This window comes from Anomalospiza imberbis, chromosome 11 (assembly GCF_031753505.1).
Source record: "Anomalospiza imberbis isolate Cuckoo-Finch-1a 21T00152 chromosome 11, ASM3175350v1, whole genome shotgun sequence".
NCBI lineage: Eukaryota > Metazoa > Chordata > Aves > Passeriformes > Viduidae > Anomalospiza > Anomalospiza imberbis.
Window position 1 is genome coordinate 9,778,364 of NC_089691.1, and position 23,655 is coordinate 9,802,018.

General features: G+C 36.3%; 1 protein-coding gene across 3 annotated transcripts in view; it reads left to right on the forward strand.

The window, feature by feature from the left end:
* The window catches only part of CACNA2D3 (calcium voltage-gated channel auxiliary subunit alpha2delta 3), a 390,394-nt gene that overhangs the window by 364,738 nt on the left and 2,001 nt on the right, over positions 1-23,655 (forward strand). The window contains exons 33-36 of one of the 3 annotated variants that reach the window (XM_068201787.1): positions 2,818-2,870; positions 4,387-4,442; positions 7,818-7,929; positions 23,405-23,517. In XM_068201787.1, the coding sequence (XP_068057888.1) occupies positions 2,818-2,870; positions 4,387-4,442; positions 7,818-7,929; positions 23,405-23,517 (334 nt within the window). Of the gene's footprint in view, positions 1-2,817; positions 2,871-4,386; positions 4,443-7,817; positions 7,930-23,404; positions 23,604-23,655 lie in introns of those variants that run through there. The other 2 variants (XM_068201786.1, XR_011003009.1) reach the window with 2 other exon arrangements.

The following is a 23,655-nucleotide window of genomic DNA, read 5'->3' on the forward strand; positions in this document are numbered from 1 at the left end:
GAATTGATCAAATATTAGATAGATGTTTTGCATATTAAAAAGGAACTGTTTTCACAAATAGATGAGAGTAATGGCATGAAAAAATTCTTATGTAAAGAGAGCAGCAGCAAAACATTAGCAATTTTCCCAGTCTGGAAAAGTTACCTGATAGTATTTCTCTTTAAATGCACGTCTAACTATAGAAAAATATAGATCTAACTAGAAAAAAAAAAAAAAAAAAAAAAAACAAAACAAAACAAAAAAAAACCCCTTTAATAACTTTGTACATTTGGGGATGTTTTCATTTACATATTTACATGATTCTGTTTTTCATATGCCTGGAATTATGGCATTTATCAGTTTGTTATCTACTAAAATCTGAACCCTAAAAAAGACCATCTTCCCATCATAAATACTAGACTGCAGTGAGACCTAAACTATTAGTGAAATAGAACAGGCTGCTGTGAAACACATTTGCATGAAATATCTTAAAATATATTGCAACTCTTAACAAAAACCTTCTATCCAAAGACTTGGAACTTCAGTTCAATTTGCCTGAGCACTCAGCAAACAGAGCTGAAGCCTTATCCCTTAAAAAGTGAGCTCTAATCCAAAATTATATTTTTTTTATATTTCAAGATTTTCCAGGATATCCAGGGAAAAAAACCCTGCATCTGTTATGGGATACACTGAGACATGTCAAGGTTTTTTTTATTTAAAGATAGTCAAGCTCTTTAACCCTCAACAGAGTTTTAGTGATCTTCAGTATGAAAGATGAACAGAGATTTAGGTTATTATTTTCCTGTTGATTCAGTCACTTCTATCTACCATGACTATTGAGAAAGTATAAAGAGAACGTGCATTAAAGACACATGGGGCTAATTCCTCATTTTTCTTATTTTTTGCATAGTTTTTTACATATAAGGCTATTAGGCAGTATCCAGTATAATTTCTGTTTAAGCAAAAGGTTTGCTCACAAATGTTATCCTTCCTGTTGAGAATTATGGTTTTATAAATACAGGAATAGAGACAGGGACAAGATGGAAAGACCCTAAAAAGTTCCTATTCCAAACAGCACAGACATGGAGAAGAGGCATCAGAGACTCTCTCCCAGCCTTTTTGACTGTGTGAGTGAAGTGTTAAATTAAGCATGGACTAGACTTACAGATCACCTGGTCCATTTCTGTATCAGAATAGTTTTGCTTCTTAACAGCTCTCCAGATACTTTGTTATTTAGCACTTCTTTTATTTCAATTGCTCCAATACCTACATGATTCTCCATAGAACCACTTCGTTGCAAATGTAGCAGTGCTGTAGAGCCACAGAAGAAAATTGTTTTGGCTCTCAATAGTGGTTTAAATATGTAGAGAGAATAAAACTCCTGCAGTTTTTGAAGGAAGCATCTGTGAGTGGAAAAGGCTCTGAAGTAAAATCATATTTCATGAGAATGCATTTATATCAATGCAATTGCATGCTTTTTCACTGGAATTTCAAAGCAAAATATGTTTTCATTTTTTGTAGACATTAATGATTTTTTTCTGATACACTGGGGTTTTAAATTTTAATTAATTTCTAGTATGAAAATAGTTACTAAAACACATGGTATATTTCACACTAAATAAGTATTCTTCATAAGTAATAACGAATACATTGTTTTACATGAAATTCGGCATTATGAAAACAAAAGTATACAGCAAACTTAATTACTTGGGCATGACATTTCAGGGTTTTTGATTTGGAATGAAAACAAGCTGTCCCACAGGGCTGACATTTTCTTTTCTTTCATCTCCAGGAAAGTCTTGTAGTTCTTTACCTTTTCCTATAAGACAGGGCTTCACAGGTGAAAATCTTTCCTGTCTCATTTTTCATTCTGCTGGGTTGGGATCTCAGCCTTCCATGGCACTGCCTGAGTCCTTTGGGTCTGTGAATCCTCAGCCCTGCACAGAAACTTTCTCTGTGGCCCCTGAAAATTTTAGTTGTCCTGTTTCTGTTCTGCCAAACAGCACTACTTCAGTGAGTGCAGATTTGGGGTGGTTAGGCATGATTTTAGATATCTGAGGAGTTCTGTCATTATGATTTCTATTTGTTAAAATAATCTGTTTGTATTTAACAGAGTCGGCAGAATTTTATTCAGCTAGGACATCCTAATAAAGATGAAGGAGACAAGGAGAAATTCCAAATTGCTGGAAGCTGACTTTTCTGCCTGGCTTTTTTTTTTTTTTTTTTTAATGAAAGTTTAATCCTATTAATAATCTTTTCAAAAATGAAATACTCAGAATATATTAGAAGTACTGTCAACAGAGGATTTTCAAAGGATTTGCTGTATTTGTTATGATCCAGAAAAACAGAGGGAGGAGGGAAAAAAACTCCTTAAAGTGCTTTCAACTGGATTGTCAAATGACACAGATAAACATTTAGGTAAATTCAGACTTTTCTGAGCCTAATGAGGCTGAGGTAATGAATAGAGATTTGCATTATAGAGAGGCAAGCCTGTGAGTTGCAGCCCAAGAAAAGCTTATTTTATCTACCCGAGCTGTTCCTCCAGCAATAGCCTGGGAAATAGGAGCCCCTAGAGGTTAAAGATTTAAGAATCATTTGCAAGAACTTTACTTTTCCCTCTGATAATCTGTGTATATGACCAAGTATAATAAAAAGGATATTTCATTACTTATACGTTTTAATAATCAGTATAATAATATTTCTTGATCATTAAAAAAGGGGGTTTTTATGCTCCATATGCATTTGAATATCCAAAGGATGGTTTTTACATGAAGAATTCAGTTAAGATATAACTGCTGCATGTTTTGACTTTTTATCAAATGAATTTCTTCTCTCCAGCCTTATAATGCCTTCTTTGCTGCAGTAAAGTGGATTATGACTGAACTTGTCTTGTAAGTAGATTTCATCAAGAATGTAACAAATATTTCTATGAATTACTAAATATATGTACTTTTGTATATTAATATTTGTACCTTTTGCATTTTATATGCATTGCACTGCTTTTCTTCGATGAATTTAAATATAGTCATATTTGTCAATTTTTTTTTCCAATTTTGCATTTTTGAAATCTGAATTTTGGCTGTATGACTGCAGTTTCACTTTTATCTCTTTCATGGTCTTCACTTATATCTGCATGTGTTTGTTTAGCAGATCACAATACACAACCCAAATTTCTTTCTGTGGTTATTGTTACATTTTAGATACATGTCTTGCTGTTTGTGATGCTGCATGGGTGGGCTGCTGTCAGAAGAGAAACTTGCTGCCCTGACTCACTGTAGGGTTTGTCACTTCATAAAATTCTGTAAGAAGGACCCATTACAGTGCCAGATAGGGTGTACTTGGATGTTGCTGAATTTTTCTATCTCCATTAATTCTTCTAAATTCCCAGTTAATTCATAATGATCATTATCTTTAGGAGAAGGTGCCTAAGAAATAGCAATATCACATGGAGAAGATGAAGCCTTAAAATGTCTTGTGTTATTAAGCTATATGACTTATTATTGTTCTTACCTGAAAGCAGAGCTGCAGATATGAGTGAATTTTATCTTTACTGACATAGAAGGGATTGTTTTTTTTTGTAGTTCTTGTTTAATTGTAAATTGTATGAGCTTTTTTCAAAGTTCAGAATAAGAGTTAAGGAGAATTAAATGAATGGCTGCTGCCAGAGGGCAGAGACTGATCTGAAATGCAGCTTTCTAAGTGAATATAAGGGAAAGGAATTGTGTTAAAATGAGACTGATGCTACATTTCACAGCTTTGAAAATGTTAAAAACCTTCTATGTTTATAAGTACTGTAGATTCATGGTTTCACATTCTTTACTTTACAACAACTGATTGACTGATACTTTTCAATCCATTCTTCCAAGTAAATCATGGTGTATTTTAGTGTTCTTCACAATTTAGTTAGAGTTGATTAGACAGTGGTTATTCTTTTCTGCTCTTCAAAATAAAACAGCTTTATTATTTCAATTTGAGAATTAATAAAAGAAACTATTTTATGTGTACTCCTGTGAGGTAGCCAGGACAGTTATAATCCCATGGCATTTTACTAGAGTCAAAATACCCACATGATGAAGAAAAAATGTTCAACAGCAAAAATAGTGTGCTGCTATGCTTTGAGAGTTTTAATGGACACTCCAAATAAAATCAATATTTTAAATTAAAAGGGGTAAATCTGTGATTTATTGATGGGGTTAATTTCAGAATAAGTTTTCAGAAGTAAGAAAAAAAACCAGTAAAAATATGAGAATAGCAGTAGGTGCTAATCCCAGAGTTATGCCAGTAACTTGAATTTCAGTTCTGTGTTAGCTTTTATTTAAAATAGGATTAACGTTATCAAGCTACTGCCAGTTTAGTATTTTGAAAACATTCTGTGGGGTAATGTTAAAACTCTAATAATTTCTCCAGGTTCCTTGTGGAATTTAATCTATGCAGTTGGTGGCACTCTGATCTAACAGCTAAAGGTAAGTGTGATTTTTTTTTTCCCGGCATAATGGCAGAAATATCTAGAGTAATTTGGACTTTTGAAATTCAGATGTGTGTACACTGTTTTAGATTAAATAATAAACATCTGATAATAATTTTCCTCCCATGCCAGCATTCTCTTTTTTGTTAATGTTTCCTAAAACACAAGAGAATTAAGATCTTCTATGAATAACCACTAAGTGATTGTGTGCACTCTAGGAACAGAGTACACTACTATAATAGAAAAGTTAAAATAATGGATAATGATTAAATATGTTTTTTAGAAATATTTTTCTTCATTCCAATACAATCTTTGTGAATAAATCAATTACACTGTTCTAGTTATATGATTTGTTGGTTTTTTGTTTTTTTTTTTTTTCTTCTAGAGCTGCCATAAAATGTAGTGGAGTTATTGTGCTGGAAAATGCTATTTCAAAAGTGTACATAAATATGACCGTCTCTATTATTTCATACAAAACTAATTTTTAAAGCTTAAGATAATGGGTTTTATGCTAAAAAGGGCTTATCTTTATTTTGTTTTATCTTTCCATTCAAAATAGACATTTAAATGTATTAAAATTCATTTTATTGAAAATAATTTTTTTAATGCAGAAGCTTAATTTGAAATAATTGAAATTTTTAATAGTTCCACTAAGAATGGGAACTTTTTAGTGTAAGCTGTCTTTCCATATTTTAACAGACTTTTAATGGCATTTTTAGAAGTGTTGCTCAAAAGTAAAGGCCCACTTTACAAGAGCAGTGCTCTTCAAGTGACAATTTAATAGGCAAATTGTGCTGTGTGTCATTGACTGGTGTAAGGATTTAAACTGAATTCTTCAGCTTCATATTTGCATATTTCTTAGCAAAGCAGGGGATAAAATTGCTGCTTTAGGCTTCATTTAATATTTGCATTGCCTGGATACTAGGCTGTCTTTATGCCAAAATAATATCCTGTCTGAAGCTAAAATATCAGTCAGGCCCCTAAAAACCAAGACCAACTGTTCAGTGATTTCCCGGAGCATGAAGAGAACCATCCCTGACACTGAGGCTGTGAAGGATGGCCAGGTTTGCTGTGCTAGACCCAGAAAATGCAAAACCATTCCTTGAGGAATGGCAGCTGTGCCTGTCTTAGTCCTTGGTGTTTGCAGAGCAGCCAAAGCAGCCACTGTAAGAAATAATTTTTTTTTCAAGTGTACTGTACAAATATGCCTTAAGATATCTTGACATGAAGCATCCAGTGGCATTTGTATTGTATGCAAGGGAAAATATCTTTCAAACACAACATCCCTCTTCATCTCATGAAAATGAATGTCTGATTTGTATTTAGAGAGTGCTCATTACAGAGGAGGCAATAATAACTTGCAAACTTCCTTTTATTTAAAACAAAACTATCCATGCAGCACTTTGATGGACCAATATTATTGAGAAATTTCCATTCACGTTTTAGTTGACAGTGAAGTTTTAATTTCACAAGTCACTTGCTGCATTTTTTTGATGAGTTAAGAGTAATGGAAATAGCCCCTCAACACGCTCATTGGAATCCCAGGACTTTCAGGGTAGTGCTTGCCCAATTCATATCTGTTTAGGTAGTAAGGGATGGCTGTTTGGAAGCAGCATATTTTAGGAAGAAAAAGCAGAAGATATTTCACAAGAGAGCAGGAGAGAAAAGCACGTGCTTAGGTATTGTCTTCTGTAAATTCCATGTTACCACTAAGAGCTGTCATATTTATGACTGCACTGCATGAAATTAAAATTAATAAAATTGCACATTTCTTTTTTACTTAACAATGTTTACCAATGATTAAAAAAAAAATCAGTTCCTCGAGTGGAGAAATTGCTTCCCAGTCAAATTGTGACATTAATAGAATGTGATATACTTTGAAGATGCTGGAGGGTCCCCACACACCTGCCCATTTGCCAAACCCTATTATGGAAAATGCTTTTGCACAAGATCTTGTAATTGCAATCACATTTGTAAATGAGAGAGAAGAACCCCTAAACCTTGGACAACCAAATCATCTTCTGGACTCTAGTGAGATGCAGGAAATGTGAGCCCAATGAATCTTTTCAGCCTTTTCAGCCTCTTTGTTACACAAGCCATGTGTTGGTACAAGTGAGGGTAGGTTCAAAACACAGGTGATAAACTCCAGTCATTCTTAACAGATAAGGAGAACAGAAGAGAAAGGCAAGAGGTGCAATAGAGTTAGTAAGACAATTTTCTAAAAAATACTGAACTATCAAATACCTCACAAGCATAGTGAAAACTTCAGAAATAACAAAACTTTTTTTGACCAGCTTTAGTACCTCCTTTGAGATCTGTGCATTTGGTGGAACAGTTTTTGGTTTTTTATTATATGCAAAAACTGTGAACAGTTCAGAAATGCATGCCCTGGTGTGAGTGGAAATGCAGATGTGGTGGCTGCCCTGGCACTGCTCAGTGGATGCACCACTCACTCTGAAACAGATCATCTCCAGGGGAAGGTCTGTCGTGCCCAAGAGCCTGTTCTGTGTAATCTATTTTTGTCATACCTCATCTTGTTTTCCCACTTAGCAATTAGTTTAAGATAGGGCTAACATTTGTGCTGATGTGCAAAGTGTATCTCTGTGTTAAGGAACAATGAAGGGGTGGGGAGAAAAAAGAAAGGGAATGAGGGAGAAACAATGTGTGACAGATACTTCAGAGTGAGAGCCAGAAGAGCAGCTGTCCTGTAGTTTGACCTTGAACCAGCCCCACTGCTTCCTGGCCCAGTCTTTAGGATGGAAATAATGACATTTCTTCCTTGCATTGCAAAGACTTCAGATTAAAGGTGCTATGGAGTCTTAATTATTACTGTTTTGGGAAGAAGATAACAAACATTGCTGTGGGGTAAAGCAACTCTTCTGCCTCGCCCACCCACAGCGCTATTTTAACTGATGAAACCCTACAAAGATTCCCAAGCTGTAATATAAAATAGATGTTTTGGCTTCAGTAAAATAGACCACAATTTGCATACCAAATAAATGTAAACTCCCATGAATAAAGGTTAGTGATGCACAGCACTACTGAGATAAAAGTGACAGTAAATCCATCTTGAATCTACACGGAAAGAATAAAAACTCGTGCATAAACGTAAAGTAGGTTGGCAATGGCTAAACCATTAATAACTACTTTAACAGTGATGTCTTGCAAAATTACATTCCATGGATAAACTTTTTTTTTAAATTTAATTGAAAAAATAGTGTTATGCACTGCCTAGGAAATCTCACAGGGTGGCAGAAGCTGAGTAACGTTTCCGTTCTCTGTGAGCTCTGCAATACAGCATCTCATGTTGTTCACAATTTTGTGTGCTGTTCTTCTCATGTTAACATCAAGATGTTTTTTCCTGTGCCTATAGCGCAGAGGTTGAAACAAACCCTAGAGCCCTGTGACACAGAATATCCAGCCTTTGTTTCCGAGCGCACTATAAAGGAGACCACGGGGAATATTGCTTGCGATGACTGTTTCAAGTAAGCCCTTTCAATTTTTTTTTATACAACTGTTTGTGACAAAGCAATAAAACTGAATTATTCAAGGCTGTGTTGAAGAACGTACAAGTCTGTTGTGTTTTATCCTGTGTACTGACCTCGGTCAAGGTGTCGTTTCTCCTCTTACAGGGGTCACTTAAAACTTTGATGCTCTTAAATTAAAGCCGTGCCTATTTCTTTCTACCAAAAAAATGTTAAAGGGGTAGAGGTTTATGCTAATTTCAAATAGTGAATGTTTTAATACTTTTCCTAAATGCAGGCAGCATTCTAAGGGCATAGGCTGTAAGATTTACATTGAAAAGATAAGTGCTGTTCAGTCTCCTGTCCAGAAGTGAAACCCTGCTGGATAGGTTAGGAATTCCCTTGTGGTAGAGTGAGATCTGCTTGTTTTACTGGAATGCCAAACAGAGTTTCCTTCTTAGAACTGTTAGTCTGAAAGAGTGGGAGACGATTAAATCTATTCTCCAAACTTTCAGTGCTGGGAAGCTGAGTTAATAATAACAAATCTCACATGACAGTGCTGTAATGTTATTTCTACCAGTGCTCCTGTAAACTCGTCCCTTATAGAGCTAAAAGAAGAGAAAGATTTCAGTCTAGCTTTCTTCTTTCACACTGAAAATGTGTTTTCTCTGCATTTGGTGCCCACGTGCTGTGACATTTTGACTGTAGTTCTGGTACATTTTAATTGTGAAATTGCATAGGTATTTCTTATGCAAATTTCTGTACTTTGATAAGTCTCTTAATTGGATTTCCTTTATGCCGAGAGGTTGTCATCGCCAGGGAGATTAGTATTTACAGCAATAATTTGTCTATCAATATAAATGTCAGGAAGAATTTATAAGTTAAACAAAAATTGTTACAGCTCTTCCTTTCCAGGCTAAATCAATATGCAATTAGCAAATAAAGGTGAAAATTTCACTTTGAAGTCAATAGGTATGCTTCTGGACTTCTAAATTTTCTCCTTGATATTTTCATTACTTTAAAACAGGAAACAGGAGTAAGTACACTGCAGATAAATTTTAAGTGCTAATATTCACTTTTCATTTGCTACTGACCAACTTTTAAGTAGAAGGAAATTGTTAATGTCTAGTATGAATAATTGGTTTTATATGGCTTTGTGGAATAGAAGTATGAGAGTGCTTTGTAAATTGATGCTCTGGAACCCTTTAAGTGCAACAATGGGTCCCACTGCCTGAAAAGTACAAGCTCAACAAAATCAAGCAGTGATTTTTCCACTTGACATATCGAATACAATGAAGGTTACACTGCTGTGAGTGCTTTGTGCCAGCATTGTAGAATTTAAGCAGCTGTATTTTGTGATAATTTAACAGAAGGTTACTGAGAAGTTGTGCAACAAATTGTCATGCAGTCCTGGAGGTGTTCCAGGCCAGGTTGAATAGGGTTTTCAGCACCCTGGTCTAGTGGAAGGTGTCCCTGCCCTGGCAGGGGGGTGGAACCAGATGGTTTTTAAGGTTTCTTCAAACCCTAACCATTGTATGATTCTGGTTAAATATTGCAAACAGACATGATTCCATGCAAAGAAGATTAATTTAACAGGACTAGTTTTTCTCTAAGGAATGCAGATTTTAGTCTGTGTTCCTAGGTAACTTCAGGTCAAAGGAAATAAGTTTCAAAAATAATACAATTCTGCAATACTTGGAATGCACTAAGTTGGAAACTGAGTTTAGTGAAAATTATAGTATTTCAAAAATAATGCACTAAGATCTCTTTCATAGAAAAACATTTTGTGTTCCACAGTGGAAAAAAAAATAAAAGAAAACCCTGTAAGCTGCAAACTGATCTCAAGGCACCCATTATTTTTCTCCACAAGCAATGGCAAAACCTAAAGAAATAATCCAGAAGAACTATTAGATTCTCATGGGAAAGTTGTTCATTATACCGTTTACCCACTGTCATTAACAATCTACAAATTGCATCTAAGATTGCAGACTGCATTGGATCCCAAGTATTTTTGTTATAACCCAGGACATTTTCCCGCAGTACAGCTAAGGAATTTGACCCAAAGTCCTTTGTAGACCTACATCTTCTGACCCAGTTTTCTGTTTCATATCCTCAATACCAATAAATATTTTTACAAGCAAGTGTATTGCTTAATATTTGTAATTTAAGAATGATGGGCTCAATCAGTCAAAATTCAAATTCAATCTTTTATGTAGTTAGTCTGGAGCTGACCCTGTGTCCGCTGCTTAACCTGTGCAGCATCACTTAGAGCCAGTGGGGATTGTTTTCTGTGTCCTCCTTGGATCACATTACAGATTAATCTGTGATACATAATTGCAAATATTTATTGCAAATACAAGAAGATAATTGTAAATATTTACCTGATTATGCACCCTGTCAAATACTGAAAAGCTACTTGAAAGACATTAGAAAAGTCAGTATATTGTGAAGAGGCTTTCAGACAAAAGTTGTGCAAATACTCTGCTTTAAGCAAGTTTGTGTCAAAAGATACCCCAGTCCCTGGCTTTTGTTCCTGCAGTGCCAGGCACTACTATAGAGCCCTTGTCTGAAAAAGGAGACTAAAAACAGTCTCTTAGTAGAAATAAAAATGATGACTGATGTTAATTGAAACCATATAAAGTTACTTAGATAAGACATTTTGGGGCACAAATACTGTGGTTTTGCTAACAAAGTCACAGTCATAGCCAGCAAGGTCACAGGGTGAGGGGCAGAGGCTCAGTTTTATTCTGTTGTGGGTGTGCTGTTACTGATCTTGTAGAACTACTCTGCCCATGCACAGAGGGACAGTTACCAACTTCAGTAATTAAAATTCATAAACATTATGGGTACTTGGATTTAAATTGAAGTATCCTAAAATAAATCACACAGTAGAAAGGACTACCTGCTAATTACTTTTTTAATAACTGGCTCACGTTTACAACCATCTCTGGGAGCTCATTCAATGAAAGGACACCTATACACTTAAGCAGGCTTTGAGTCAAGCACTAAATATATACAGACATATAAAATACACTCCCTATATGTAAACTTATCTCTTACAAGCAAACTACTTTGGGATAAATTGCAATGTTTAAAAACGATCTTCAAAAATATAGGTTTTATTAGGAAAGCAGGAGCCTAAAAGAAAATAAGAATTAACATAAGAATGTCATTAGGGTCAGGGTTTGGCTGTCCCACCCCATAATTTGTTGTTATTCAATATCCCAATGATTATTAAATTAATCTGTTAGTTAAACAGCAATCAAAAACAAGTCAACCCACATTTTCTAAGCACTGTCAACAAGAGAGAAAAACTAGGATTTTTTGAAAAATCTGAAATGGTTTCATATTTTCCAGTAAGCTATTCCTTTTCATAGAAAAAAAAAAATAAACCCCATTACTTCTGAAAACTTATATCATAGACTGTTCTATCACAGCCTCAATGTTGAAAGTAATTCATTGCTAAAGAGAAATATTTTTTCTTTATCAGTCTCAACTGGCACTCTTTCTGTGGAGTCAGAACTACACTAATGACAGATGCATTTGATATGGGCTTTAAAGGTGTTGTGCTGCTCAGAGATGAGTTTCTGATTAGACATTAAGCTTGAAGTTTTAGACTATGCAAACCAATGTTCTTCAGCAATGCTCACTGGGTACCTCACCAGTTTCTTCTTTCTGGGGATCTCATCATAACAAATTTTAGTTGCACTAAAAGTGTCTAAGAAAATAATCCTTAGAATGTCAAAGTTGTTTTAAAATATAATTGATGATGGCTGTTAAGATTAGAAATTGTTTGCCAGTCTTTTTAGTATATCCTCCCATCTCTTTGTAGAACAAACAAAAATGTTTTTGTCTAATTGCAAATCTCATTTATGCATGAAAAGTCAAATGTTTTCATTTAGCTTCATTTAGGAAAATACCATTAATTTCAGCTATAACGGCTATGAAGGTGAGTGTAGCAATTTAGTCATTGGACTATTTATACTTTAAGCATATATGTTAAAATTTCAAAGCTGCAAGGAGCCAGTTGAGTGCATAGTTGCCAAATTTGTGAGTTCACTGTAAAAACTGTGGGTATACAGATTAGGCAGCAGTTGCACAGTCAAATGCTTAAAAATTTGCCCTTTTAACCTCTCCTGTTCATGTGTGATGACATATTGGACTTGGATGAAGATCAAAAATCTGGCCTTACTTCCAAAAAATTCCCCTTCACATTTAATTGCAGCGCTCATGGGTCTAGAAGGTCAATACCAAAACCCCAAAGAAACTGTTTTGTTTCCAGTTGAACCTTTGTTCACAATCTTAAGACACAAAGAGGAAAGTAAATATAAGAAAGCCATATTGTCACCAGGGAAGCAAGGAAGCATTTAGGTACAATCATCCTAAGCCTGAGAAAGATTTATGCATGTTTTAATTATGCCAGATACGAAAGATGATTGCATTTCCTTTACTTTGCTGGGCATCACATGTAAATTCCTGTTGAAATATATAGGAACTACTTATTTGAATAAACACTGTTGCATGTATCATCTACTTGTCCCAATAGAATGTTAGCAAGCAGACATTAACAAGGAAAACCATCAAGAAACCAAATTGTTTCTCTTGCTTTCTCAAAGACTGGGCATTGAATGCCATTTATTGTCAATAAAAGAGGTAGATGGCAATGGAGGTGTAGTTCAGGATGACACTGAACCCTTCATGTGGATTTATAATGGCAAATTTCAGACTTGTCCACTAAATGCACAGATTTGGCAGTAACAGATAAATAACAACACAAATGAGATGCAGACTGCTCAGGGCATGAGTATATTGGTGTCAGGAGCAGTGCAATCTGCAGATGTTAAAATGGAAATGGTTTTTAAAACCCACTTAATCTCGAAACATACCATCATTTGCTAAACTATTTCCGCATTTCTTTCTCAGTAGAGGCTTGCCAAACTGCTGTACTTGATCACATTTAAAATGTGAAAATAAATACACAGTTCAATTTCCCATGAAATAAATAATCATTTGCCTTTTCAGATGTAGTTAGTTTACTTCTAAACAAACCAGCTTGCCACATAAACCAGCCAAAGCATCCAGGGCCAATTTCTTCTCTTTCAGTGTTCTATCGATGTGTATCTGAATGTCCCTGTGTCTGTCCTCAGGCATTAAATTATAGTCAGTCTTCTGGAAGACATTTTGGATTGTATTCTTTTTTACTCTATCAGCCTTTTATGATCCTGAGGGAAATGCTGTCTCTATTTGCCCACCTTTGGTTGAGCCTTGTGTGTTTTAGCACTGTTCTTTTCCAGCAGCCGTGCCCGGTACCTGTGGGACAATGGCACGTGGGTGGTTTGGACCCATGCCCTTGCTGGGTCACAGGTGTGCTGCAGCCAAACTGCTCAGGACTGCTCTTCACAGTGCTGAACAGACCTTGATTTCTGAGAGCTTGCTTAGATGTGCATGGAGCTAAAGGAATATCTTCAAGGGAAACTCAGTATTTTGCATGCCTCAGTGGTTCATTGTTGAAGTCTCAAGGATCACAATCTAAGTATATGGAATTATCTTGCACTTCTCTTTTAAAAAGTAGATCTTCCAGACTTGAAGAATACTTATGGCTATTAAAAAGCCTTTAAATTTGAGACAACAGCAGTATTTCTAGAAACTTATTTTAGCCAAAACCCCAAAACTCTAGAAGATCCAAAAATATTTTTCCCTTGTTCTTTCCTTGTAAAAAGTATCAAATTATGCAATTTAAACTGCTAGAATTGTTTATTAAAGGTCTTTATACTTAGCTTAAAATGTTATATTGTGTGTTACCCACACTTCTCCACTTGCAGGCTGAGTAACTTTCTCTTCACTTCAAAGGCACCAGTGATTATAATGTTTGTCATGCAGGTGTAATTTAAAGTCACTGCATGGGCAATTTAATTCTACCCTTTGATAATGTATATTTTGAATGACCAGTTCAGGAAACACTGTAAATTACTATTTTCATTTAAGAAAAAAGGTATATAAAATAATAGGGCAAGACATATCTAAGTTTCCAGGCAGGTCTGTGCCTGCCAGTCATCTGTTTAACAATCCCTTGGACAGTTTTCAGGGCTGGAGAATTTCTGTTTGCTTGGGGATTTTGTTTTTTTTCTTTTTTTGTTTCAGAACATTTTTTGTATGCTTGCTGAATTGTGGAGCATTTTAGTTGTTTGTACACAGATTGCCACCCTATGTCTCCTTCTGTAAGCACTGAAAAATCTTGGAATTTTAGTGAAAATGAAGTTTGGCTACAGGTTTTCTCTCACCAATAGGACAAGATGTGCATTCTTTCTCTTACCTCCTCACTTCCAATAAAACCCCTGCAGGGGAATGTGATGATCTGCACCCATGCACTCTTCATAGTTAAAATCAGTACTCCATTAAAATATAAAACATAATCTACTTAAAAGTTACCTTAATTTTACATTTTGAACAAGTATTAATAAATATTAATGACATGATAGATAGTAGCTGTTGCAATGAAAGGATGCTTTGTAATGACAAGGGATTTAAAAAGTTGTATGTATGCCATAATGTATAGACCTCAGTAGTAATATATATTCTTTTTATTAACAATGGCTTGGGATAGGAAAAAAATGATTGAAATTGAGAAATGTTGTGATGAATTTTTAAAGCCAGGCACAGTTGTGAAGAATTGCTAATGCTGGAACATTAATTTTAGTTTGTAATATATTTGTATTATAGGCAGATGAAAAATAATACAAACATAGTTTGACATCATTACATGGAGCAGTTTCCTTTTTAAAGGGTTTGGGATAGCTCAATGAATACTTTAAAGCCTTTAACTTAGAAAAACAGCATGAATCTTAAGATTTGAAAGACATTCAAGGAACATTTGTATATTATATAAAACAATAGAGAGTTTTAGCTGGCTATGGAAAAGATGGCACATAGTGTGCTTGAGTCTTTCAGATGTGGCCTTCTCAATCGCTGCTAAAGTTTATGTTAACAGAAATAAATTAACAACATCCTTGCAAAACACACTGGACACATCCAATGAGGAGTTTAGCTCTAGGATTTATTACTCTTTTAATGTGAATCTCCTGGTCATTTCTGCTTTTTATACTTCAATTTTTGTTGTGCAGCTCCTTGCTAGTGTCATATTGTTGATGAGACTTGACCTAAAGTTGTGGAAAAGAGTAGTAACCAATTCTTGCAATTAAATGTTACTTTTACAATGTCATATGATATCTGTGAGCTTTCCTAAACCAGAATTTATCAACTTGCTTTTTAATCTTAAAATTATATTTAGAAGCTAGCTTAGAAATCATATAGCATTTTAAAAAACACAATCTGAGATGTCTGTCAATACAAACCACAACTACTTGTATAGAGCTAAAGAACTCTGCTAAAAACACATATTTGCTAACATGCTGTAGTGGAGCTGCATTTTTCGCCTGGATATCTTCCCTGACCTCTCTGTTGTGGTCTTGTTATCCAGGTATCACTGCCAAAAGAAAAAGTCTTCAGGAGACCTCTGATAGGATTTGCTTTGTGCAGTCAATGTGTCTCTTTTGGTCACTGTGAGCACAGAACCAGGTACCCGCCCTGCTTGTGGAGACCCACGCATGTCACACTCAGCTTGGGCTTGTTCAGGGGTATGAATGCTGGCAAATATTTAAAGTTTGTTGGATTTCTGGTCTTGATTTCTTTGAAAAAAATATTGCCAGTACATTTTAAAGCTGGAGGTCTGAAACTCTTCATTATCCTACACCTTGTATGGAAAGGTGGCTGCGCTAGAAAGGTCACAAACAGTCCAAAGCCTCACTACACTGAGCATCTTCTGTCATCCTAAAGGCTGTACACTCTAAGTTTTTGGATGTTTGCAGGATTCCTAACATGCAGTTGGTCAAGTACTCTTGTCTGAGCATCAGTTAATTGAGAAAGAATCCCGTCCTGGGGGATCCTGTCTGAAGCCAAGGCGTTTCCAGCCATGGCACAGCTCTGTGGGACTCTGAGCACTCAGCAGCACAGAAATGGTGAGGATGACACTGCTCACCTAAATCCTCAGTGCTAAACTTTGCTCCAAGTATCTTTGCACCGATACCAAATTGCTCTACAGTCAGTCAGGCTGTATGTGGTGGCAATATTTTGCTAGCATGAGGTCAGGATCCAATTACAAGCATGAGGCTGGACGTTTATCTGCCTCTTTTCATGTGAGAGAACCATTAGCTGATTTTTTATATACTGCTCCTGCTCTCAGAAATGTTGTTATTGGCATATATGTTATTTTTATAAATTCCATTAAAAATTTCATTCTCTGTCATCATTTATTTGGAAAAAAAAAACATGAAAAAACACAAAAAACAAGTAGCACAACTTGAATGTGATATAAATATTTCATTCATTCATTGCAAAAATGTGATAAGCGAGGGAGATGTGGGTTGGAAATGTGGCCAGCAGCCTGGAAAGCACATGATAGGAGTTGGGAAACAGCAAAGTGGATATCTGCACTTCAGCTGAATGCCTAAAGTTTGTTCCAGACCATTAGGGTTGAATGTTTGCAACCAACAGTTTTGTGAGTAACACATATTTGAGTGCAATGTGCACAATATTTTCCATTTACTCTGCCCTCATGCTGGTATTTTTTTTTTCTCTAAAATGTAGGAAAGATCACATTTGACAGATGTGAAATGTAATCCCAAAGTTACAACTCATCTTAATCCAAAATACTCCAAGTTCATTAATGGAAATTTGCAGGCAAAAAATACACTGAAAGAGCCAGAGGTAAAAGGCTGAGTTTACTGTGATGCTCAAGAGCCAGAGTGGCCACTGAGGGCTATCTAAGTTGAGTTCCATGGAAAATTAGACACTTCCTCACATCTTTGTGCATTTGTTTAGGTTGCCAATTTGAAAATATTGCACTATGTTTATTTCAGTTCAAATTACTCACAAAGTCTACCATGCTTTGTAGGAGTTGTCTGCCTGAGCAAACAAGTGGTATTTAAAGGATCTTTCCTGCTGTCACACGAAAATGATTGATATGATTATGTATGTGCAGGAGGGACATTTGCTAACACAGTACTCTGATATCCGTCTCATAATTTGATTTTAAGTCCCACAGTCATCACTGTGACATTAAACAATAGTAATAGTGTTCCAGTGGTCATTAAGGAAAAAAATTGAAAATACATACATGGATTTTTTTGCCCTTAAATCAGGCTACTAAACCTCCTGAGCATGGAACTAAAAGTGAATCCCAGCAGTGATTTAAATATTTATATTGCTAAAATCCTGCCTAAGCCATGTGTTTCTCATGACCACATATTCTACTGCAGAGTGTCTGTTGTTATAAAGACAGATATAACAGCAGGGTATTTTTGTAAAATTAAAATAGAACACTGATTATAAAATACATGTCGATATAGCAATAGCATATAGATCAGCAATTATTACTTATGAACAAGGTTTTTTTTAAATTAAAGTGCAATAATGAAGTATTTCTGTGAGAAAGAAAGAATTTTTAACAGGAAACACACACTTGTTTTTAAACAAGTTTAATTGCTTTTAGTGTTGTTGCTGTATTCAAATCCTCCCCAAATTACAAAGAAATAACTTCCATTCTTCAGTATAATGAGAAGCTATTCTCTCTAAATGTTCTGGTCCCACAAGCACAGTTTTATCCTGTGTCTTCCGAGTTCCATGCTGCTTGACATTAGTTCTGTTCCCTCTAACACTTTTCAGCCTTTGCAGCTGTTTGAAGAAAATAGGGAGCCGTGGATCTGAAAGTCAGAGAATTCTGAATGCTCTCAGGAGGTCCCCTGCCATTCTTTGTTGCTGAAACAAGTCTTGTAGCAGTGTCAGTAGCCACCAGAGCTAACGGCAGTAGGGCTTCAGGCCAGGAAAGGGAAAATAGTTCTGTGCAAATGACCAAGAAATGGTGGTGTTTGGCATCCTCAGTCTGAGCAACCCATTATCACTGTGTCCTCTCTTACAGCTGCCTGGCCCACACTCAGGTCCATGCAAAATATGCTGATTTGAACCAGTTTCCCTAAGATTCACTGTGCTGGGGCTGTGGAAGTGGCTGCTCATTAGCAGGGAAACCTCACGTCTGTGTTCAGTTTATATCCTGTCCAAAATTCAACACCAGTGGACAAGGAAATGGATTACCTCTCCTGCATGGAAATACAGAGACTAAGCTGCTAACTGTAATATTGATTTCCTTTAAGAGCACATGCTCTAGTCAAATGGTGGAGAGTAAACAACTTAAAGGTTAGGTTTGCTTAGCTGGACGAGACACATCTCTGGTGTGTCTGAAATAGAATTACCTTAGCTTTGCCTGTTATTGATCCAGCTATGCTAGGAAAGGAAAGGGGAAGCCAACAGCATTTCAGACACAAGGTGTTAAGCCTGCTACATACAGATTTTGGACCATATGATTGAGGTATTTGTAGTGAAGCAGTGGCCTGCATTAAGAAGGGAAATCAGTGACTCACAGAAGTACGTGATCTGCAAGTTGGCCAGTGAGCAGGACCTGGTCTGTCAGGAGATACAACAGCCAGGAAGGAAAAAGGGCACAGCTCTGCCTTGCTCCTGCTGGACCTTGCTTCCATCAACATGGGAAATGCTCCAAAATCTCTAAGGAGACAGACTGCAGAGGCCTCATGGCAAAGCCACCTCCTGCAGCAGCAGCAAATGCTTCCCTAGACCCTTTCCCACCGGGCACTGCCACTGCTTGTCCTGTCGTTCCTGTCCTTTCCTCCATCTTGGAACATCTTCCTCCTTTTCCAGACAGGTTTGTCCCTCTCCCAGTTCCCTCAAACGCTTTGCCACCCGGGGGTTCAGAGACAGAAAGATGAAAGAGAAAGAAGTGTGGAGAGAAGGCAGTGCTGCAAGGGTAATGTCAGTCAGTCCCTGCTTCTGTACTGAATATATTCTAATTATTTCTCCTTACAGAAGAAAGTGATTCTTGTAAGGTGAATTCTGGGAATTAGGTTGGGGGTTTTGATTTGTTCAGGGTTTTTTTTAAACATAGTCTGAAGAAGAAATTATTACAACAATAGAATATATATTACAACTCTTTAAAGACCTTTAAACTTTTACATATACAAATAAAAGGAAGAGATTCCAATTTAAATTTAAACAAAAAAAAAAAAAAATAAACAAGGCAAAAAAACCCCAACAAAGCAGATTTGAATGCAATGTGCTGGCTCTCTAAGAAGAGGTGTTGTAGCCCACATTGAGCTTTGGGTGTCATGTTTCACGCTGTCCAGGACACATTTCTCTGCAGGATCACTGTCCATGTTAGAGAGAAGGACCCTCCTGCAGAGGATGACGAAGATCCCCAAAGCCAAGCTCCTGCCCTGAATTATCCTTGAATAGTCTGAGTCTCTGCATGGCCAGAGTTGGAGGTGCTCACCCTTCTAATGCAGGAACCTGAGTTATGTGCTCAAAGGCAGCACATCACATAATTTGCACTATAGTGCTGTTGTGATGCTTTCCAAGTTATAGGTTGTCTAAAGGAGTTAGAAAGAGCTTATTATCTGTGGGAAGAGTCATTTAGCCACCAGACATGCATTAAAAGTGTGCTTTCTTACCGTGACTTCAGAAGAATGACTACCAAATATAATTATGAACACAGCAGTACTTGAAATCCAAGTCTCTTTCTTTAAAATTGCACAATGAAAAATTAATTTTCAAGGAACAGATTAATAAGTATTGTTTTTTGAGCAAATATTTATTTCCAATTAAAACATGAAGCTGTTTTTTTTTTCCCCAAATCAATTTGCATTCTATTTGTGCACATTTTTAATATGGACCAAAAGCAAAAGAGGTTAAAAAGAAATAGATACTGTATGTGCAATATGACAAAACTGTCATGTAACACTTTGACTCAAAATACAGAGTTCCTTGCAGACTTACTCTCTGTTGTTATTTTTTCTTCATTAACAAAATAGTTGGGCATAACTAGATTTTCTTCCTCCCTCTCTGTCTACCTCTTTCAAGTATTAAATTTCTTCCTTCCTCACCTTCCCCACAAAGTCAAGAAACAGTTTGTTTTCAGGTCTGTTTTAAGTCTCTGAACCTGCACATCAAATAAACCAAGCTAGTTCCTCAGTAGTTGAAAGATGGAGGAGAAATTATTAATAAGCTTCTTATTGACTCAACGTAGCTTCTACAGGAACCCCAACAGTTTAGTCTGTTTTATATTTGGAGATATATGTAAGTCTATTCCTGTGCTGCCCCTATTGAAAGATGGTGATGATACTGCAGTAGATGAAAAGGATTCAAATCAAAAGATTTACACTACTTAAAACAAAAAGAACTCTATCCTTTAATGTGAAACACTCTCCATAATAATAAGGCACTTAAATATAGACTTTCTTTTGATTGTTAAAGCAGCAATAAAGTTCAGCCAAACCCCTTACTCAGTCCTTGTGAGTTAGTTTCCATATTACTAGGGACACAAATGCCAGCTTAAGCCAGCAGGTGTTCAGAAATGGTTATTGTAAGAGAACCTTTAGAGAATCACAGTGGATCTCACAAAAAGATAATACCATTTTCCCTACTTTGTCAGCGACTTCATTTCTCACTGCAGCCATGGAAGCTGTTTGCAGGAGGTTTTTCTCCCTTGCAACAGAGCCTTGGCGTACACAGTGAAGTAATTTGGTGGAATGTCTCAGTCTCTGAAAGGCTTTGGTCTGACTGTGTTTGTGCACCTTTTGTTTTCTCTGAATGTTTGGTTCCTGAGACTTACTGGCATGAATGTTCAAAATGAATTTCAAAGATGCATATGCATGTCACCATGGGAACTGAAGGCTGGTCTCAAACAGCAGAACTGCTGCTGGGATGATTGTGTGCTTTATCCACTTTGGGCATGGAAGCAGTGCCATGTGAATTATCTGAATAGTCACACAGCAACTGTGGTGGTTACGAATGGCACTAACTTCTTTGCCACTGATCTGGTGAGGGTAAGAATATCTCATGACTGTGAAATAATCTTAAATTACAGCAGCTGAAAGAGGTATATTTTGTTTGTGCAAACTGTTAATAGAAAAGAAAGCTAAAATGGACATTTTTTACCCTTATTTATTTGCGCAGCTCAGTCTTGGTCTTGAATTCTTTATCTTCAATTGTTGTTATGTTGGCTTTACAATTTCATTTGCAGATTATGTTTGAGAATTGTGTAAGGGGAACATCCATATACTGCTTGATGGAAGAAAACATTTTCTTTTAAAATTACTTCTAGTGGGAGGATGAGAAGCGAGTTGTTTCACTTTTCAAGACATTAATTAAATTGTTATTGTGCACTAAGGAAAAAAAATGCCACATTGACCCAAAAGTTTCAGTGTTTTATGGTTCTTAATCGCTCTGTGACAGCCACCATGACCCTAGACACTTCACAAACTTCTGCACTAGAAGTTTGTACAGAAACTGTAGATCTGTAAGAATATTCACTGTTTGGTAAACAGAGTCAATGTACTTAGTTGATGCCTAGGATGTAATTCCTAAGGTAGCAAAGAGGGGTTTTTGCTTATCTAATATAATGCTCTTTGAACTGCCTTTAATTCCTAATTTCCATTGGTCAATGCAGGTACTGCATTCCCCAAATTGATGAAGTCAAAAATTATGAAGGCTTGCATTAATAAAGCAATACAGAAAATTTTGCTAGACTTCATAGTTTAGTTGTGTAGTAATTTATTCAGCATCATAGTTCTGTACTTGAAACATTCTTCTGGATTAAGTGCTTTCATCCCAGCTAAGTGAAGTAAAGGGAATTTTTCTTCCCCCCTCTCTAGTTTGAGGAAGGAATAGCCTTATACTGCACAGCCCTTATGGCACCTCAAAGTGGGTGAGAGAAGAATCAGAATGGGAAATTGCCCAGCTTTCATGAGCCGGCACCTTTAAACCTGGCTGCTTTCCATAGGCTTCTGTGTTCACCTGGGGACTCACAAAAAGGGGTATCACAAAAGGGCTTGAATTCGGGCGCACCACAGGTAAAACAGAAGAGTAATTACTCCCTTCTCAGCAAAAAGAAATTAATCATTTAGCATCCAATTAATTGTTAAAGCACTTTATGCCCATCAAGTTCTTTTCTGAGCTAGTTTTAAAGATACAATGAATATAAGTTTCAGACTGCACAAAAAGCAAATTGTGCCAATTTCTGGCAATAAAAGTACTGTTTTTTCTATCCTTTACTGTTTGATTTATTCATAGCTGTTTTGAGAAATTCGTGCAGTACAATTTTGGTGCTATTGCCTGCTAAAGATTTTTCCTCCTTTCCTTTTATTGGCCCCATTTCTCCCACACACAAATCCACAAAGCCACAGATGCTCCATTACAATGATGTCAGTCTTGCTACATGCTCCAGCTGTTTGGTAGGTACATTTATAAAGTTCAGCCTTTTACATTATGCCATAAATGTATATTTCACGTATAAACATAAAGTTAACATATTGCAGATCACTCTAAGTGTAATTTTAATGGAGGTTCAGTAAGTTTAAAAAATACTGAAAAACATTTAATCTTTCCGTTGGCAACATTTTTATAGTAAGTTTTCCAAATTTTTTTTCATAGGCTAGGTTTAAATATTCCCTGCCCTCTCTGCTATTTCATCTTCTGTGATCTTTGGAAAAGCAGGTAGTTATTATAGTAAGACAATATGTATTTTAAAGAAAGATGTCTGAGGAAAAATATGTTTCTCTCCACATCTTCTTGGTGCTCAAACCCTCACTTAGCATTCTGTACATTTACCAGCCAACCACACTGCAAAACACCTAATTCTTGGAGTTGCCAGCTTTCAGTGATATCATATATAGCCAATACGGTGCTGATAGGATGTATAAATCCTAACAGATTGTTTCAAAATTTCATGAAGAATTGGATCTGAGCTTAAAGCCATTCTTTGTATTGTGTCCTGAGTTTCAAAGGAAAGTCTAAACAGTGTCTATTTGGCTCTGCCTTTTGCCCCTTTTCTCTTTGGTAAGTGCTTAAGGGTTCAGCTCACTGAAACTCTTTGCATCATTGACTGGTGCCCACAGGATCCTTCCCTGGTCCCCCCTGGGTGCCTTCCTTCTTACAAAAAATGTCTTTATTTTTTTGCTCTCCCTTTGAGTTTCCTACTTTGTCTTCATTTGAATGTGGTGCTGAGTTATCACCATATTTATACCAGATAGTCATTATTCTAAAATAAATCACTGTGGAAAATCTGAGGCCTAATCTCTGTTTTGTTGGCTCAGTAATAAAATGGCTCTCAAGAGGACAGATGAAAGCTGAGATCAGGAGCTGCTGTTGCTTCAAGCAAGACCCAGAGTGCACAAAGGCCCTAATACAACTGTAGAAACTCAAGTTTGGGACTGTGAGCTATCAGTGTGTGGCTGCAGAGGAACCTTCATTAGTGTTGTGGACCTGTTCCATTCCAGACTGCAAATACATGAAAGTCTGATAAACTCCTAACAGGAACCAGTGGCTCAGAAATGCTGATAATGTCACCATTATTTGTTTTCTTTTTAATTTTCAGGTCTTTTGTTATCCAGCAGATCCCAAGTAGCAACCTCTTCATGGTGGTAGTAGATAATGAATGCTTCTGTGATTCTATCCCACCAATTACTATGGCACCTATAGAAATAAGATATATCCTTTTATTTACAAACTGGTCAGAAGAGATTCAAGATGCAAATGTTGAAAAACTTCTTATCATTTAAAACTTGCATTGCATGGCATCATCACCCATTATATGTGCTGTTTGAAATTAAGCCTCGTGGGAATATG